Source organism: Microtus oregoni, unplaced genomic scaffold (genome assembly GCF_018167655.1).
Source record: "Microtus oregoni isolate MIOR12 unplaced genomic scaffold, Mior012 000043F_ref0000047, whole genome shotgun sequence".
Taxonomy (NCBI): Eukaryota; Metazoa; Chordata; class Mammalia; order Rodentia; family Cricetidae; genus Microtus; species Microtus oregoni.
Window position 1 is genome coordinate 9391325 of NW_024543210.1, and position 20079 is coordinate 9411403.

General features: G+C 47.4%; 1 protein-coding gene across 1 annotated transcript; it reads left to right on the forward strand.

The window, feature by feature from the left end:
* The first annotated feature begins 100 nt into the window (after positions 1-100).
* Positions 101-11545, forward strand: LOC121434465 (alpha-1-antiproteinase-like). Its single transcript, XM_041633444.1, has 5 exons — positions 101-123; positions 2644-3287; positions 8581-8851; positions 9704-9851; positions 10630-11545. The coding sequence occupies exons 2-5, from the start codon at positions 2648-2650 to the stop codon at positions 10822-10824; spliced, it is 1254 nt and encodes a 417-aa protein (XP_041489378.1). The 5' UTR covers positions 101-123; positions 2644-2647; the 3' UTR covers positions 10825-11545.
* The last annotated feature ends 8534 nt before the right edge of the window (positions 11546-20079 follow it).

The following is a 20079-nucleotide window of genomic DNA, read 5'->3' on the forward strand; positions in this document are numbered from 1 at the left end:
CCTTTCCATCGCCATGACAAAACACCAGAACCAAGGCAACCTGTAAAAGAAAGCATTTAGTTGTGGGCCATCTTACAGATTCAGAAGGCAACCCCAAAAGCATCCTGGGAAGCACAACAGCAGGTGAGCATGCATGCATGGCACTGGACCAGTAGCTGAGAGCTGACATCTGATCTACAAGTGAGAGAGAGAGAGAGAAAGAGAGAGAGAGAGAGAGAGAGAGAGAGAGAGAGCGAGCTGCAATGACTTCGGCACATCTCCTCCAATGAGGGCATACCTCTTAACCTTCCCAAACAGTTTCACCAACTGGGAACCAGAGCATTCAAATATATGTTCCTGTGGGAGCCATTCTCACTCAAATTACCTTGAAAATCAAATTTTATTCAAGATAAAGTAAGGAAAAACAGGCTTCTCTTGAGAGGAGGGATCCAGAACCAGAATCTACCTTTTTTCCAGCCAGGGGATCAGTGAGTTATGGGATCCCTTGTGCTGGGCTCTGTTGTTAGATGGGACACTTAGAGTCATGGTCCCTGCTTCTTGGGAGCAACTGACAAAGAGAAGCATCTTAATACAGTTTAGTGAAACCAAGGGGGAAAAAAGGTCCCATTTGCTTGTGGCATTTTCCATGGCAATATTAAAATTCTATAGAAGATATGTCTGAATAGGAAACACCTATAAAGGTTCTTAGGGGGAAATTCTTGGTCGCCAGGGAGTGGCACTACCTGAGAAGGATTAAGAGGTGTGGCTATGTTGGAAGAAGTGTGCCACTTGTGGGCAGGCTTTGAGGTTTACAAAACCCAAGCCATACCCAATGGCTATTTTCCTGTTGCTGTGGGTCCAGATGTAGAACTCTCGGCTACCTCTCCAGCACCATGTCTGCCTGCCTGTTGCCACACTCCCTGCCATGATAGTGAACTAAACCTCTGAAACTGTAAGTCATCCCCAATTAAGGAGTTTCTGCTCTCAGGATGTCTCTTCACAGCAATAGAACTCTGAGAAAGACACTAGACAGCACACACCAGGAAATAGACTGTCGGTCAAAGTTATCAGAACCGCGCTAGATCTCTTCTGGAGAGGCAGTCCCTGCTGTGGCTGGCAGCAGGGTTTCCGCCTTTCCCTTTACCCAGCATAGAATCCCTGGAAAGTTAATTATTTCGGGTCCTTTGTTCCAACAATCTGATAATAGAAGTCACTTTTTTTGAAATCTCTTCTCTCCTGTCCAGTCGGCCACAGTGTGTACCTATCGCCTACTCTGATCTACGGTGGCCCTGGCACTACCTCTCTCCCCACTTTCTGGTTGCACCGCACTAAGCCAATCTCTGGAAAGGTGGCCAAGCCCTCAGGTTACAGAGTACACGACACAGTCCCCTGGCCAGCCTCCACAATCAGCCCCAGGCTCTTCTCCAGCCTGAAGCATCTCTGTATGCATTGGGACTGAGTGTCCCTACACACTCCCCGCCCCTGAAATCAGCTTATAAGTCTCCAGGGAAAGACTATGAGGGACAGTCAGCGCTACACCGTGACCCTCCAGCTGGCCTCAGCCTATTCTACTCAGTAAGTGCTTCACCATCCTCCTCTTGAGTCCTCAGGGTGGGCATTGCCAGCCTCCATCCCTTGGGTTCAACATCTCATTCATTCATACATGGGAAATGAAGGCACCTAGCTCATCTCCTATGCACAGAGTTCAGAGAACAAAAACATTACTCTGGGTTCTCAACATATAGTAGGCACACAGTGTGTGCTGGTAAGGGCAGGGCTGGAGACTTGTTTTGGATCCTGTACCTTTGGCCTCCCCCTGTTCTCTGCCTATAGAGAAGTGAGAAGCCACCTTAGGCAAACTCACTCCCCGAACCCCCAACCTGCACCTGATCTGCCTTGGGGATCCTTCTTAGGGCTACCCACTCTGAGTCAGAGACCCAGCTTAGGACATGGTGAGTCTATAACCATCTACAACCCTAACTATCTTGGGGAGAAAGGAGTCTTTTTGGTTCTGGATTTTCAGAGCTAAATTCCAGAGTACAGTCTGGTCCTCAGCCCTCTTTCTTTAGCCCACTCTCCTACCTGGGTATTCTGATCTTGATATCCTGGTGAGAACTTGGGAGCCCCAAAGGAGAGATGTGTTCACTAACTCCTGGAATAGCTGGACTTGCCCTCTGTCCCTCTTTTTCTCTTCTGGACTCATGGGCCTTGGCTAGTCCTGTTAGTGGTTTGCTAAGCCCACTATCCCACTCCCCGCCTCCCATGAACTGTTCTGTGGTTGAATCTGAGTGTTCTCTGTGATATATCTGCATTTATTTCATTTACCTCCCCCCAAGTGCCTCATTCCAAAGATGAGATGTGTGTGTGTGTGTGTGTGTGTGTGTGTGTGTGTGTGTGATTAGAAGCAGAGTCTAGACTAGAACTGCTGTCATCCTTTCTGTCCCAGAAACTGTGACTCTTCAGAGTTTGAAGGAGCAAACCACATTCGTTAGAGCAAATGGCAATATGCATACATGCGCATGTGCACACGCACACACACACACACACACACACACACACACACATAATGGGGACAGGGGAGAGCACATGGTTGCAGCTGCCTTTATATGTAGGAATCCTCATGGGCCCTGACTTAGGACTTGTGTCTCCATCTCTGTCTTGCAGGACAATGTCATCCTCTGTCTCCCAGGGTCTCCTTTTGCTAGCAGGCCTGTGCTGCCTTTTCTCTGGCTCCCAGCCTCAAGATCCTCTGGAGATAGATGTGAATGAGCACGACCATGAGCATCAGGAGCACCTGCCCTGCCAACGCATCTCCTACAGCATCATCCAGTTAACCTTCACCTTGTATCAGAAGTCGGAGAGTTGGGCAAAAGACACCAACATCTTATTCTCCCCAGCGAACATCATTGTCGCCACTTTAATGCTCTCCCTAGGAACCAAGAATAGCACCCACAGCCAGATCCTGGAAGGACTGAAGTTCAACCTCACAGAAATGCCCAAGAACTACATTCATGAATGCATCAAGCAACTTCTTTCTATCCTTCGTCAGCCAGACCACAGGTCCCGGCTGACTATAGACAGCAGCCTATTCACTGACCAGAGTCTGAAGCTGGTGGACAAGTTTGTGGAGGATGTCAAGGGGCTGTACCACTCAAAAGTCATTGCTGTCAACTTCAAGGACACCCAACGAGCCCAAAAACAAATCAATGACTATGTGGCAGATGAAACCCAAGGGAAAATAGTAGGATTGGTCAAGGATCTGGAGAAAGACACAACGTTTGCCATGATGAACTACATCTTCTTCCAAGGTAAGGTGGGACCACCAGGGTTAGTGACCTCAAGGAAGCCACCCAAATATGTCCTCATGCTCCAGTATTTAATTCTTCCTTGACATACCAGAATGTAGCAGGCAGCATTGCAATACGATTTTCAGTTCTTCGATCGGAAATAATTCAGTAACACCTATAAACCTATAGGTTGGGGATGATGGGTTAAAACAAGCCAGACCACTGTCTCCTTGAGTTATCTTAATGGTACCAGAACCCACCTCTTACAACTTTACTGTAACATGAGGAGATGGGAACTGATTTAAAAAAATGTTTTGTTGGACTTTTTTTTTTCCAGTTTAGATCAGAACTAGGGTGAAGAAACTTCTCTCTGCCTGACCGATAGCAGTGTTGCGATTTATAGAAAAGATGGTGCAAAAGGCAAAATGTTCACACGTGCAGACTTAGCTGTGAGGTAGCAGTCAGAGCTGTGACACTGACCCTTTTCTGGAACATGGCTTCTTCCTCAGCCATCGGTACTATGGGTAGGTCTCCCTCCTAGCACGGGATGTCCGAGAGATATTTTAATCCCTCAGCATCCCTGTTACATGATGACAACTCTTTCTTGTTCACTCTCAAGTCTTAAGGAACTTGGGATGTTAGCCTATCTATTGTTGGAATGTGTGGAAACTTCCTAGATATTCTTGTACCTAAAAAACAATCCTTGGCAGAATACTACTAGGAACCAAAGTCCTAACATCATTCAGAGGGACTTTTTCTTAGACACACTTGTTGCACATGTGACTCCATTTTGGATGTTGTTGGGTTTCGTTTCATTTTGGTTTTTTAACAGTAACTTACTGCGCCATCTATGCTGACCTGGAACTCATGACCCTCTGAGTTGGTGCACCATCAAGTCTGTCATGACTCCATTTTATTCCAGCAATTTCTCTCTCTTTGCCTCAGTACATTTTTCCTCCGCACACATGATTGGTTGACCATGCTGAGGTTTGGTCTCAGTTGTCTTAGCTGTCACTGCCAAGGCGAGATCAGTTCCAGTGAGTCTGATCTGACCCTGCAGCAGGAAGGACGTGTGTCAGGAAGTCAGGCAGTTAGTTCCAGGTGACCTTTTAGGCTAAGTTTAAGCATCTGAGTGGGTTTGAAGGAGGAGCACTTAGACTGAGTTTGCCAGTAGTCTGTCTTTTAATTGGATTTAGTTTCAGCCATCCTAGAGCCTCTCAGAAAACTTCCTGTACAGGGAGATTTGTTTCAAGCCATTTGCCCATGATTGTCCAGAGTTTTCTGAGGACTTGCAAAAGAACTTGCTCTGAAAGAAGTTTAGTCATTTCTAAAACAATCTTTTCTTTTGTTGCATACAGCATTACTTCAGGGCTTCCTGGATACCCAGTGTCCAGTGGTTTTATTGATTAGCGGCTGCTGGGAACACAGTGCCTAGTACAGCTGACTATCTGTGCCCCAAACAACGATCAGAGTAGCACAGATTACGTGTCAGATGGAAAAGGCTGCCATTAGGACAAGTTTGAGGTTGAAGGATAGTAGATTAGTAAAATGCTTTCCTGAGCTTCAAGTCTTAGCAGCCTTCTGTGCTGGTAGACCAGAAATGCGCAGAGACCAGTGGTAATTAGTGCAGGGGATTTTTAGTACTGATTAAAGCTTTTATTTGTGAAGTTTCAGACTTCGGACAGGATTAGGAAGCACTTCCTGCCTGAAGAGGGAGTGCATGTCCCGTATAAACAACAGCCAACTTGCTAACTGGGTTGAAGCAAATGGATACAGACAAGGGTTTAAACTGCTTGCATTATGGGACCTTCTGTGTGAATGGTACTAAGTTCAGATGGTAGAAATACTAAGAGCCTTATGGACTGTCTTGTGGGTTTAAGGTGTTGGCCTGACACGCTGTATAAAAGACAGTACTGGCTGATTATTTTGCTTGTATTAACCTGTGAATCTTTATGAACTTCATATAACATTTAGATGATGCTTATACACACAGCATATTAAGCCGTTAGACACAGACAGTATAGATGATAGCTAGCTAGATGATACATACATACATACATACATACATAGATGATAGATAGATAGATAGATAGATAGATAAAAGATTCCTATTACAGACATCTCTATGCCAAACATAATATAATAACCTAAACAATAGATGCTTATTTAACCAGCATTATAAGATTATCATTTAAAAGACATTAGAACAGACAGATTCTTTTTAAGTCCTTGTTTCTCTCAAAGATGAAGACCCAATACTTAAAAGAAGCCGTGAGCTCAGAGCTATGGTACAGGCGCAGGCATGAGGACCTGGTTCAGATGCACGGCACTCATTCAAAAGCTGGACGTACTGGTAACTGACCATGACCCCAGCAACAGAGGATGCAGAGAAATAAATCTTGGGGGCTTGCTGACCAGTCCAGATGGATCAACAAACTCCAGGTTCAATGCAAGACCCTGTCTTAAAAATGAAGGCGGAAGGGCTGGAAAATGGCTAAACAATTGAAAACTTGTGCAGTTCTTGCAGAGACCCAAAGCTGGTTTGCCAGCATCCACATTGGGCAGCTCACAGTCACCTGCTTCGGTGCCTTCAGGGGATCTGACACCTCCTTCTGACCTCCACAGGCAGCACAGAGACACAGACACATACGTGTAAAAATAAATAAATAAAACTGAAATTTGGGTAGAGGGCATGAGAGGAGAACACCCTGAAATCAACCTTCAGCCCCCACATACACGTGGGGGCAAGAATATCAGAACACACACATGCACACGCACAGAGACATGCATGCCCTTGGGAGGTAGAGGCGTGTGGGTCATGACGAGTTGGAGGCTACACAGTGAGCTTCAGGCCAGCCTGGGCTACATAGTGAGACTCTGTCTCAACGAACAAGTTCCTGTATAATAACTCCCTCTTTATCTTTCTTCCTACTTGACTCACTTTTTTCTTTCTTGTTCTTCCATATATCAATTAGACCATCCTCGCAAATTTTTTGTTTTCTTTCTTTTTTTTAACAAAATAAAACATTTTCCTGTTATCTTACAAGTTTAATTAACTGATCTCTCAAAGATTTACCTAAGTCCTGTGAACTAGGAGGCATCTGGGAGACCTTATTTATATACAAACACATACATGTGTGCAGATTAAGTAAGCGATTGCATCCCTCAGCCTCCCAGAGGTGAGCTCCCCACCCCCAGAGTCATATGTCCCCCACAGTCTGTGTTTGGGGTAGGTATCACTACTTACTTCTGGATACCATGAAAATGGTCAGCCTCTTTTTCTGTTACCAGTCTGGTGAATTTAACTTATTTGCAGCCAATGCTATGTAAACGAGGAATGGGAAAAAAAAAATCCATGTGTATAAGACATGCCCCCAAAGCTGAGGAAATATCCCCCAATTCCCAAAATACAGGACTAGCTTGCCGTGACCAGTCTAAGTCTCTTCCTCCAGTGCCCTTCCTCCTGGCTGGCTCGCCGAGAATGTTAGCAGAATCTGAATGGTGACTGTATACCACTTCACCAGGACAATAGGAAACTGGGCCTGGCTGAAGGAAATTATCTCATTGACAGTCTTGACTCAAACTGGAGGGAGAAAGATCTCTAGATCTTTCTTCTGCCTAACCTTCATAGCGTCACAGTTAATAGGAGAAAAATGAAACAAAAGCCAAGACGTATTCCTATGTAGATTGACTTCAGTGTGTATGATCAGAACTGAGATTAACCATTTTCTGGTCTCCTCCCTGGCTGCCAGGGCTTCCAGCTGCTCTCATTCCCAGCGTGAGGTTTCCTGGGGAAATTTTAATTCCGCCTCTGTTACACTGTTACCAAGGCTCACTGGAAATCTCTAAGGGGGTTGAGTACCAGATATATGACATTTCCCTGGTTGTCAGTCAAATATGCAAATTTCTACAGAAGGCAAAGGTCAAACAGTGCTTTGGGTGATTTGATTTGCTAACGTCTGGAGTAACTGAACAGAGTCAGCAGTGAAGTACGCAAAACCTGGGTTCAGATTCTGTCTTCACCGCCCATTAGTCACGATATAGGGAAAGCTAACATACATGCTTGGGATGTGAGCGTCCTGGCTTATCGAGGGGGAAAGAATACCATTGCTGTCAATGTGTGCAAACACTTGCCTTGATACTTACCTAAGCAAGCTACACAGAATGTGTATCCTAAGGCTTCTCTATTAATGTGAGTCACTTATCCAGGGAGGGAGTCACTGCTTCCCAGCCTCTGAGAAATGACATGACTGGGACCCTTCAGGCCTGGCCCCCATGCCTTAGCCAGAGCTTTGGTGGACAGTTGGACAGTCTTGAACTTGTAGACAGACACAATGCTCTTTACCATAGTGCAGGCCAGACTCAGAGGCAGCAATAACACTCAGCCTAAACAGGTATCTTCTCCTTGGTGCAGACAGACGCACTTCATCCTCAGCAGCCAGAACCCACCATGGTTTTTTCAACAGCTGCTTGCCTAATGGCAGAGGCAAAAGCAAGGAGCTGATCAAATAACCTTGGTGTTTAGTCTGACTTGCTTTCTTTGAGTGCTAGGCGACATCAGGGCCTCACGAGCCCACATCCCAAAGATGCTTCCACATCCCCCAGCGTGTATCACTCAGAAGGTGGGGGAGGGGAGTCGAGGCCATGGCTGCACCTCTGTGTATTCCCACAGAGCCCAGCAGAGCAGTGCAGCACAGGGCACCAAGGAAAATGTCAGCACCAGGAGACCCCAGCTCTGCTATGATGCAGAGGATGCTTAGCATCTGTCCAACATTAGGAAGGCTTGGGGTTCCCCGAGGTGCCTACCCTCTCCGACAGCCTTGACAGAGAACACTTGTACAGCAGAGAGGCTTTTCCTAGGTCCGTGAACTTTATTTGGATCTCCTGAGACGGAGATCCAGAGGTTCCCACTAGACTTTCCCGGAACACTGACCGGAGCAGTCACAGAAAGTCACCAGAAAAGAGATAACCAGATTCGACATACAAGGTTATAGGAGACTGTGATTGTGCCCACTTGTCTCCATTTAGCATCCTCAGTGGACTACCTGAAGAACGTGAAATAAAACTGCTTCTCCGCTGGAGCCAGGTTTTCACAGATCAACCCACACAGTTCTCTCAGCCCCTTCCTACAGCTCCAGACCATTTTCTAAGGTGCTGTCAAGTATCCAGATGGGCTCTTCTCCAGCCCAGTTTACAGCTGATGAAGCCGAGGCTCAGAGGGAGCATCTCACAAGGCACTCCATACTTCTTTTCTCTAGCACTTAGCTAACCCTTGACTCCACCGCTATCTGATGCCCCCCTCCCCTCTCTCCAGGCAAAGGGTATGAAGAAGTCGATGTGGAACACACCTTAGAGGCGGACTTCCACGTGAACAAGGACATGACCATCAAGGTGACCATGATCAATTGCTGGGGTAGATTTTTCTTGCACCGCGAAGAAGAACTGTCCAGCTGGGTGCTGGTAAAACATTATATGGGGGATGCCACCGCCTTCTTCATGCTGCCCGACGAAGGGGAGATGCAGAAACTAGAGAAAGTCTTGAATGAGACTCACTTCATAAATATTTTAAAGCTCATCGACTTAAGGTGAGTCCCCAGGCAAGGGATCCACGCGCTGCTACTCAGCCTCTGAGCTATGACATGACAGGGCCTTTCAGCACTGGCCCCCGGTCTCTCAGCCAAACCTTATAGACAGATGCAGTATGAGACAGGCTCAGAGACAGGAACAATGTTCAGAGTTAAGTCTCCTTGGCAAAGACACACCTCCACCCTCAGCAGCCAGAGGTTCTCAACAACGACAGAAACAAAAACAAGGAGACCGGTCTTAGCCTCTCAGCCTCAGCTGGGAGTGGAGGTCGTGAGAGACAAGGAGGAAGGGCCTAGAACAGGAGAGGACCAGCCAAGGGGAACTCAGAACATGACTATAGAAGTCTATGTTCCTGTCATCCTTCAGTGAGGTTTATTGGGTTCCAGGGAGCCAACAGTTGTGGAATGTGCCCCTCCCCATCCAGGTCGCTGACCCTGCTATTAGGGAGTTCAGGCCTTGCTCTCCCTTGGTGAGGAAGGCATTGATACATAGATGCTCAGGTGGGCTCAAGATGAACTGTGGACAGATGTCCTGCCTCACCCCCCAGTCCCACACCTGCTGAGGCCCGGCACCCAGCAGGAAGCAGAGTCAGGCAGGCTGAGAACAAACTGAGCGCAGCTTCAAGGCTACTCTGTTCCCTTAGCATAGACCCTCTAGATGTCTTGTCTTGTCTGTGCAAACTGAGGGCTGAGCCTCAGCCTGGGGAGTCACACACACAACTCTCAGAGTACATCGACTCTTCCTGGAGGGCTTCCTGGATGAGGTGGGTGGCCTTCCAGGAGGTACGAGCGCGAAATGAGACCATTGCTGTCATGACACTGAAGGACGCCTTCCTCTCTTCTGCACACCAGGACTGTAAACCTGTACTTTCCCAAACTGTCCATGTCCACAACCTACGACCTGAAGACCATCCTGAGCACCCTGGGCATCACCCAGGTCTTCAGCAATGAGGCTGACCTCTCAGGGATCACGCAGGACACTCCCCTGAAGCTCAACAAGGTGAGGTCATGTGAAGAGGGCGGTACCCCAGCTGCCAATAGGGCTGAATGGAATGTCAGGACAGATCAGATTCGAGGCTGAGGATGGTACTAGGGGACAGAGACACAGTGTTTCCCACAGACTCCAGAGATGTACCGTGGAGAACGCAGAGGCAGAGAGCAGGGGCAGGATAAGGAATCGTATGCTCTCATAAAGCCCTTCTTGAAAGGAACTCAGTGGCCTTTAATTTAGTGTTTACCCAGGGCTGTTGATTCCTGGTAAGTTGATTCCTCAACTTACCTATATTAATATAGAAAGACATTGGCTCAGATCATCTTCAAAACCCTTGTCTCAACGCACACTGGAAAGGAGACATGTTTATGGGAGACGTGAAGTACAGGGGCTCCCTCTGAAGCTAAGTCTATGAGAGATGGTTCAGGAGAGGAGGGAAGGGGAAGGGAGGGGAGGGGAGGGGAGAAAAGGGAAGGGAGTTAAGAGGAGAGGAGGAGAGGGGAGGGGAGGAGAAAGGAGGAGAAGGGAGAGGAGTGGAAGGGAAGGGAAGGGAGGGAAGAGGAGATGAGAGAAAGGAAGGGGAGAGGAGGGAAGGGGAGGAGAACAGTCTGAATGTGAAAGGGTTGCACACATTGGGAAAGGCCTCCACTGAACAGTAGGGTTCATGGGGCCATGGGCAGGAAGGGCATGGTCACAGCGAGGCTCTCCATGGATGAGGACCCTACATGAGATCTGGTGTTAGCCTGGGGTGGCGCAACCTCCAACTCCCTCTGCTTCTCCACTACAGGCTGTGCAAAAGACCGTACTGACCTTCAATAACGAAGCAACAAAAACTGCCAGAAACAGTAGCTTGAGAAAGATGGCTTTGCCTAAGGTCCCTGTCATCCGTTTCAACAGGCCCTTCATAGTTATCGTTAAAGATGAATACACCAGTGTCCCCCTCTTTGTGGGGAAAGTGACAAATCCCACCGAAAATAGTTGACTTCCAATTCCAGTCATCCTCACCACCCCATTCCAGCATGTACCCTCCTGATGACATTAAACATGGGATAGTTCTGCTCACTCCTGAATGCGATCAGCAAATCTCTCTCCTGGTAGTGTCTGTGTCTTCCTGTTTCCTGAGGAGTGTAGGGACTCCTGACCACAGTGTGTCTCAGTGTCCCCTGCATCCATGTTTAGGCGATCTTCGTGCTGTCACATCTCCAGCACTGAAAGGAGAGGGCCATGTCCCCTTCTGGTTGTACTGCATCATCTCACTGGGCCTATCCTCTCTGTCTCCGGGGAATTTCCTGAGACTAGCTGGAGGAGAAGGTTGGTAGAGGTCTTCCTCCTTGGGGCTGGAGCAGGACCCCAGTCTCTGTCCCTGTCATTCCTTTCCTGCCAGAGGAGTCTCATAATCCCCCAATGAACAGGAAGCTCTCTGGGTCCTATCTTTTGTCTTCTTCTCAAGCCAATCAGGCCAGTAACCCCAAAGCCACTCATTCTGTCCTCGCCAGTCATGTGTCCTTTGTACTTAAAAACCACTACCGAGCCTGTGGGATGGCTCAGTGGGGAAAGGCGTTTGCCATTAAGCCTGATAACCTGAGTTTGTTCCCCAAAACCCACATGGTAGAGGGAGAGATCGGACCCCAACAACTGTCCTCTGACCCCCTTCACATCTGCCATATCATGTCCCCCTTCTGCCAGCATAAAGAAATACGTGTCATAGCAATTTTTTACAGAGAGAATCATTGTATGTTTTCTTCGGAGACATAAATTATTGGAACTTTTGCCCATTTTTAACCAAATGGTTTAATTTTTGATTGTTGGAGTTGCACAGTTTTCTATATTTTAGAGAGTACTTCCTTATCAAATATATGACCTGAGAATCTGTCTCACGTTTTTATGGTTCGTCTTTAAATTTCTTAAAAATTAAATTAGTTAATTTAGTTTGTATTTGGGTGGTGGAGTATGCATGCCATAACACACACATACAGAGTTATCAGAGGACAGCTTCTAGAAGTCAGGGCTCTCCTTCCACCATGCGGGTCCTGGCTATAAAACTCAGGCCATCAGCCGTTGCCACAGAGATCCTTTATGCCCAGAGTCATCTTGCCAGCCCCCTAGTGGGCATCTTCTGGCGGTTGGTTGTTGATAGGAGAAGGGGACTGGTGATTTAGCAGAGTCTGGAGCTGGAGCCTGGAAGATGCCTGGTGAGTCACTGGTAGGAATCCATGTGGAAGACTGAAGAAGACAGAACATGCGGTCCGTGAGTGACAGCACTCATGAAACACACCAAGAAAGGTATCTACTCTGGAAGGGTCAAGCCTCCCTGTGCTGGCTTCCTCCTCTCACCGTGTTCCCCCAGACTATTGAATGGTGCCATTCACATTCCAAACATCCCCACACCCCTATTACTGTCGCCCACACCAACCATCTCTGGAGACAACCTCACAGACTAACCCAGAAGTGTGCTTGCTAACCTAGGAGCCTGTAAATCTGTAGATCTTTGCTGGCAACTCAGTGAGATTCAGGATCAACCCGGAAACACGCCTCTGGGATTGCAACTCTAGAAAGTATTAACTAAGGAGAGAAAATCCGCCCTGAATGCGAGTGGTGTCATCCTGGGTACCAGGGGAGGCGCAACTGAATTGATGGAAAAGGCGACGGTATTCAGGCCTTCGTCTCTCTCCCCTTCTTGATTGCAGACAGGGCATAACCCACTGCTCCTGCCCCGCCTCACCTACAATGATGGGCTTTCACTCCCCTAAGTTGTGTTTGACACTGGCAATGAAAGCCGTAACTAACGTGCTATCTCTCCGTCCAAACAAGTCAATAATCAAGCCATCACACCATCCTAACTACACCCTGGTAACTAAGCAACTGTGCCTCGGCCAATCATGGTAGCTGAACCTGGAGCCAATCACAAGCTAAAGGCTCCCAAAGCATGCTTAAGCAAATACTGAGCTGTTCCCATCAGACTATCTCAACATGTCGTGTCCTTCGCGTCCGCTCATCACTTCTGGTCATAAAGGTGACTCACTCACGGAGCTGGAAATGGCTGGGAGTGGGGAGCATTCTGAACAGTCTGTAGTCTGTTCCCCCAGATCCTTTGGCCTTTATCATGTCCAGATGAACCTGGCTGACTTTAAAAGGTATCAGTGTTGGATTTTGCTTGCTTGTATTCATGTTTGCCCAAAGACTTGGAGGTTCCAGGGTCACCCCATGTTTTAACTGACTCTGGGACTCTTCTGGCCTTATGAATGCAGGGACACCCCCTCCTAACATGTCAGCTCACTTTCATCTTTCCACAAACCTGGGGGCGTCTCAGGAAGTAGGACGAGACACTCCACTAGCCCTGCTTGTCATTTCACATCGGCTCTAAAGCTCCCTGTTAGCAGGATCCATCCCATAAAACTCACTCCATTCTCCTCTCAGATCTGGCCAGCATGCTCCAATATGACCATCCCTGTCTTCAGTTTGAAGCTTCCCATGTTGATGTTCCAAGTAGACCTAGCCAATTGTCACAAAGGAAATAGCAAAGGGTCTAAGGCCCCTCCCCCGAGAGGCCTTACCACGAGATAAGCAATAATAACCTTTATTGAAAATAGTTTACCTCTTAGCTGTTCTCAAGCACACAATGCCCCCCCCCCCCCGGGCTGTTTTGTTTCTCTCTTTCTCTCTGTCACAGAGTCAGGGGACCATTCTGACCCAGCACAGAGACATTTTAACCCTTCCTATCCCTGCCACTCAGCTTTGGCTTACAACCTGGCCCAGAGCCCAGAGCCCAAGCTTAATATAGCTCAGAAAGAAACTGGAGGTAGAATATGCACTGGGTCCTAATGCCTGCTTTCTCTAGTGAGTTTCTAAGCCTGCTTCTCATGGCTGAGATAGGATGGCCTTCTTTTTTTTCTTGGAACTTCTTTACCTTATGCCCTTGCTTCTGCCCCACCAACCCTGGATACACTTGCTTTTATTTCATGGCTCAGTTACTTGCTAAGCTTTACAGGTCATCTGCCCCCATCTGCAGACACACATGAATCGGTGATGGAGATGTAGCTCTCTGGATCCAGCCTTACAGAGATTCAAATGTCTTTGGGGATGTGAATAGCATTGAAAGATTGTCATAGGTTGTTTTACTTCACTGAAAATCTGTGTATGGAGGTGAGATTTTTTGCCTACCTACTTTAGACCCAAGTGTGTTTATTCAAAGTTTCCTCCAAAGTCTCTGTGCTGAGTCAGAATGATCCCCTGCCTCTGTGACAGAGAGAAAGAGGGAAACAAAACAGCCCGGGAAAAAAGACATTGTGTGCTTGAAAACAGCTAAGAGGTAAACTATTTTCAATAAAGGTTATTATTGCTTATCTCGTGGTATAAAGGTGTCTATAATAAAGCCAGCTAACAGGATGCTCAAACGTGGAAGGGATAAAAGGGACCATCTGCCCCAAATCTCTCAATAGTAACTCCAGCATCATGGTTTTAATAGAGGTCCCTCAGCTGAATCTTGTTAGATGATGTAAATATAAATTAAGTGATAATTATGATATAAAACTCTACATGATACGTAAGTTATAAAAGCTGTTTTATGTTTTCCATGAGGTTTACCTGGAAGCGTACAGGCATAATTGTTTTATGGTGTGTACACAGGTAATATTAATTTGCTGCATCACTCTGTGAGTGTGCCGTGGGAATTCAACTTTCTCTTACTAAAGTGATGTTGCACAATGCCTACCTGAACAATAGCAATCTTTAGAACTCCAACTGTGCCTGCTTAAAACAATGACAGACAGACTTATTAAATGTTACTATTCCTTCCAATAAGGAGAAATAGGCTAGGCCCTTGGCCTTTCTCCTGAGTATCCAGGCACTTCTCCCTGGTGGCCCTAATTATATGAGACCTCAGGGTTTTCTGTGCTTGCCGTTTATTACATCAGACTCCTGCATAAGGAGCAAGCACCTGAGAGCTTTGTAAAAGAAGTCCTAAAAGCATCGAACCGGCAATTTAAAAGAGAAATAGAATCCCACTGAGACAGCTTTATAGGATTGTCTAGCACAGTTTTAAAGACACCATTTGGATAGTCAGAATAAGTACCTAAAGCTGTGAGCTGGATGACGGAGCATTTGGCAGCCTCCTTTCATTATGGAATATGCTCCTTATGTGTGATAGAAACACACAGCTAAGTACAGTTACTGCATCCTTCTACAGAGCTCTGGTACATGGTCCAGCCAGTTGTACAATTACATTTCAGCTTACTAAACAAAAGGTAACTTTCTCTCTGAACATTCTCCACAAGGTTGAACAGTTACTACCTTCTGACTCTTTTCCTGGATCTTGGTCATCTTTGAATTTCCATGTGGCCCCTTGGATGGACCCTCCTCAGATAGCTGCCTTTTCTATACTCTTCTTTTTTTCTCAGCTCAAAGAGAAATCTGCACCTTAACCCCCTAAAGCAGTTAGAGTGAGCTCTGAAGAGGGGGATCCGACTCCCCACTCTTCCCTCTCTTTGCCACTCTGGACATTGTTCTAGGGACCCAGAACTAAAACAATGGGACTGAAGTCTCTTCTATATCAGCTGAGGTTGCTCTCTCACCAGCTCTCAGAGACCTTAGAGACATTTCATATCAGCTCAACACCCTTCGGAACCAACTTGATTCTTTGGCTGCTGCCGTAGTCCACGGTCAAGCCTGGTGACAGCTGTGGGTGGGGTCTGTGCCTCCTCCAAGAACCATGCAGCTTCCACACCAACAAACCCCAACTGGTTTGAGATGGGACCCAAAGACACCAGACAAAAATTCAACCACAGGCCTTCTCTATTGTGTGGGCTTTAGATCCTTCCCACTCTGGCTCCTCCCATAACCATTCCCATCCTTATTATCTGCATGTGCACATTTTACCAGGTCTTTTTAGTCTTTCCCCCTGGAACTTCCTTCACATCCAAACAAAAGGTTCCACAAACCTCACTATCACCACCACCACCATTACCACCTCCACCACCACCACCACCTCCACCACCTCCTCCACCACCTCCACCTCCTCCTCCACCACCACCACCACCACCTCCACCACCTCCACCACCTCCACCTCCACCTCCACCACCTCCATCACCTCCACCACCTCCACCACCACCACCTCCACCACCACCTCCACCACCTCCACCACCTCCACCACCTCCACCACCACCACCACCTCCACCACCACCTCCACCACCTCCACCACCACCACCACCACCACCTCCACCACCACCACCACCACCACCTCCACCACCTCCACCACCTCCACCACCACCACCACCACCTCCACCACCACCTCCACCTCCACCACCTCCACCTCCACCACCACCATCGCCACCACCAATGGCTCTCACCTTACAACAGTGATAGGGTTCTCCATGGGTACAACACAGTCAACTAACCAATTAAATTAGGGAAATTAATCTAATTAAAATTAAAGGTACAGCAAAATACAATCACACTACAAAGTAGATTCCCTGCCTGCAGTAGCCCTCCAGAGCCACAGAACTAGACTTCATGACAGGGAAGGGGAAGCATTTGTCCCTTCCTGAGGGAAAAATGCTGTTTTGTCTAAACTGATCTGGCCAATATGGTAAAACGCTATAGAACACTTATTACAGAGAATCAGAAGCAGGTGATATTTTCTGGATGGACACCTGGCTGCCCGGGGCCACAGACAGCCCCTCGGCCGACTCCGTTGTTATTTTTAGTCACTCCAACTTTACTCTTTAGTCTCGCCCAGCTCATCAGCTTCCTCAAAGACTACAAGCTTTCTCCGTCCAAAGGGTCATTGGATTCATCCTGGCCAAAATTGACCAGCCCCTATTCCACCTGGAAGAGACTTCAACATGCTCCTTCACGTTTTGAGACTCACCTCCTTTATCCAGAAGAAGTTCCCCTCCAAAAAACTACAATCCCCTCCCTTCTTTTTACCCTTACAGAGTCGGGAAATATTAGGTTTTAGCCTCAGGTCATGAGGAATTGAGTCAGGCTGTCCAGGGCAAAAATTTGTATCCATAAAAAATGGTGTAACTCCAACCCGACCATTCACATTCAGTTCCACCTGCTTTGAGGATTCAAAAGATGCCAGACCCAGCTCTCTCTCTCTCTCTCTCTCTCTCTCTCTCTCTCTCTCTCTCCCCTCTCCTTGCAGATCAGGATATAGCTCTCAGCCACCACACTGGCCTGTCACCCTGTTCCCCATCATGATGATGGCGGACTAACCTCTGAAACTATGGCAAGCCCCCAATAAATGTTTTCTCTTATAAGAGTTGCCGTGATCATCGACTCTTCACAGTGACTAAGGCAATCGTGAGTGGATGTAGCATTTAGCCCACGCTTTTCCTGCATACATCGTGTGGTTCTTGCCGTTCATCTATAATTTGATCAGCAATGTTTATGACTGCATCGATAACCTTGGCTGTAGGTGGTTTTTGTTTTTTTTTGCTTTTGCTGTATTGGTGTTTCCACCAATCAGCTGTCTGTGGGCTCTGTTTCTCCACATGGCTAGAGAGGGGTGTACAAGGAGAAGCCCTGCTAGTGCCAGTCTCTAAGGAGTAGTGTTTGTGTCAGTGCTTGGCATCTGAGAGTGGTAGTGGCAGGCCGGCAGAAGCTGCAGCAGTGGCGCCCTCTAGTGGCACAATTCTAAGCATGTGTTAGGAAAGTGAATCTCTAAATCCAAAGGCTCAAGCATTTCCCACCCTCCTGAATTCCAGTGACCAAACGTACATTGTGCAATGGTTTATTCTCATCATTCTCATCAAATAGAAGCAGCTTTTCGTGATCCACTGACTGACACCAGCCAGACTAGTCACAGTCAAGAACTCGTTGGCTGATTCTCCTGGAAATACCACCAAGGGCAGTTGCCTCTTGCCCTCACTGAAAATAAGCCTGCCAGTTTCTCCTCACTACATGCACTGAAGCTAAAATTAAGACCCTTAAAACACGGGTCCACATTTGAAACCGAAGATGAAGTCCTTTTAGCCTCCAGGAATACACACCCATTAAACATCAAGACGAGACTAAGCACAGCTATTCTTCAAAGAAGGAGCATGCCTTGTAAGACACAGGTTATAAACTGGTTAGATATCACTGACAACTTGACACAATCTGGAACCATGCCTGAAGATACTCTCACTGGGACTGTGTCTACGTTGGGTTGGCCTGTGGGCATCTCTGTAGGGGATTTTCTTAATTTAGCTAATGTGGGAACACCCAGTCCACTGCGAGCAACACCATTCCCTATGCACAGGGCCCTGAACTGTGTGAGTGGAGAAATCAAACTGAGCACGAGCAAGCAGGGAGCATGTGTGCCTCCATTTCTCTGCCTTGACTGCGGGAGTGATGAGAAGCCCCTGCCTCAACTTCCCCACAGTGGTGAACCGCGACCTGGAGCTGCGAGCGGAAACAGCTCCTTCATCCCTGAGTTGCTTTCTGTCAGGACAATTCTATCACAGCGTAAGGACTTAAACTGGGACACGTGACTTTCTCAGTGCGGCAGATCTCGAATCTGCCACCATGGTGACCCTTTCTCCTCTACAGCTCCTGCATTTCCGGTCATTCTAACATTCTTTGTTTCCTCAGAAGGAAATCCAGAGGGTAACGATCTGTGAGTGACTTTACCAGAGACTTACCCTGTAGGAGGAAACCAAAGCCATCGAGGTATGTGAGCTAGTGCCAAGCAAGCAAACAAACAAGAAAAGAAACACTTCGGAGAAAGTTCCTTCCCATGTTTGCAACAACAACAAATTTTCTATATGTTCTCAATTTTCTCTTGATCTAAAAACACGTGAGGTAGAAAACTTGTAAAGAAGAAATGTGGGATCAGGTCCAGGGCTGCACAGGCTGAATTCAACAAGCATCCCCTCTTCGGAAGCCGTGATCCAAGAGCACCACTAGATGGCGTGCTGGTCCATCCCAGAAGGTTACCTAGAAGGAGGCTAGTTTATCCCACCCCTGCATAGTTTAGGATTTGCTACTAGTCTCTCTCTCTCTCTCTCTCTCTCTCTCTCCCTCCCTCTCTCTCTCTCTCTCTCTCTCTCTCTCTCTCTCTCTCTCTCTCGTAAGACTTTAAGACAATCCTGAAGCCATTTTTGACAATTCTGAGTCCTCTCAGCCTCTGTGCCATAGTGCTTCCCCTCCTCCCCTGGGAATCAAGGACCTAACAGCTACACTTGCACGTACTCAGTTCATGAACAATTACCCATATACATATGCTTTGGTTCGGTCCCCTGGGAAACGGGGTCAAAATGACCTCTTACCTCATCTGATCTGGCAACAGCTCTCCAGTCAATTATTGGTAATAGCCCTTTCAAATAAGCCAATCAGAAGAGTCAAAGAACAACCCCCCTTGCTTCTGTGGCCCCTTTAAAAGTAGACTGTACCATCTATTCGAGGTCCCTCGGCTTCCCCAATGCTGGGGGACCCTGTCATGACAGAATTAATAAAATCCTCATGCTTTTGCATCGGCTGTGGTGTATGAGGTGGTCTCTGGGGGCGACTCCTCCTCGGTGTTTGGACTCTAGAGTCCAACTCTCTCTCTCTCTCTCTCTCTCTCTCTCTCTCTCTCTCTCTCTCTCCTCCCTCTCTCTGCTTCTGAGTAGATTTCTCTTGTAGCTTTTCAGAACAGTGTCATTAGTCCGGTAGTCAGTAAGTCATATGACGCTTTCCTCGGGTCCCACTGAGGCTCCTGTGGGCTGACTGATGAGGGCAACAGATAGCTGGTTGTATAGAATTTAAAGATAGCTGGTTGTATAGAATTTAAAGATAGCTGGGGAAGGTGGACCTGGTTCACAGGCCTGTAATCCTAGCACTTGGAAGATAAAGACTGAAGGACTGGGAGTTCAAGGTTATCCATAGTAGCGGGTTGGAGGCCAGCTGGGTTATGTGAGACCTTGAGAAAAAGAGAAGAGAGAGAGAGAGAGAGAGAGAGAGAGAGAGAGAGAGAGAGAAGGGAGGGAGGAAGGGAGGGAGGGAAGAAAGAGGGAGAAAGGAAGAAATAAGAAAAATGCTGGAATTTGTAGCCAATCAAACAGATGGAAACCACTCTGTGACAACCAGAGCAGAACATCTGTGCCCAACACAGGCCTTCATGGTTTCAGGGGGTTTGATCTCCACTTTAGTCCTAGTTGTGGGGTGCACATGGCACTGAACAAAATGCTGCTGCTATCTTCCCCGGTTGAAACACCCTGGGAGCTTAACTCAGGATGGCTAAGGCTTTCTTCTTGTGGCCGTGAGATACATGGAG

Excerpts from the sequence above, each read along its gene's own strand:
- LOC121434465 (XM_041633444.1), top strand. The coding sequence starts at position 2,648 with ATGTCATCCTCTGTCTCCCAGGGTCTCCTTTTGCTAGCAGGCCTGTGC. Across the intron at positions 8,852-9,703 it reads TTAAAGCTCATCGACTTAAG|GACTGTAAACCTGTACTTTC; the intron begins GTGAGTCCCCAG and ends TCTGCACACCAG. Across the intron at positions 9,852-10,629 it reads CTCCCCTGAAGCTCAACAAG|GCTGTGCAAAAGACCGTACT; the intron begins GTGAGGTCATGT and ends TCTCCACTACAG.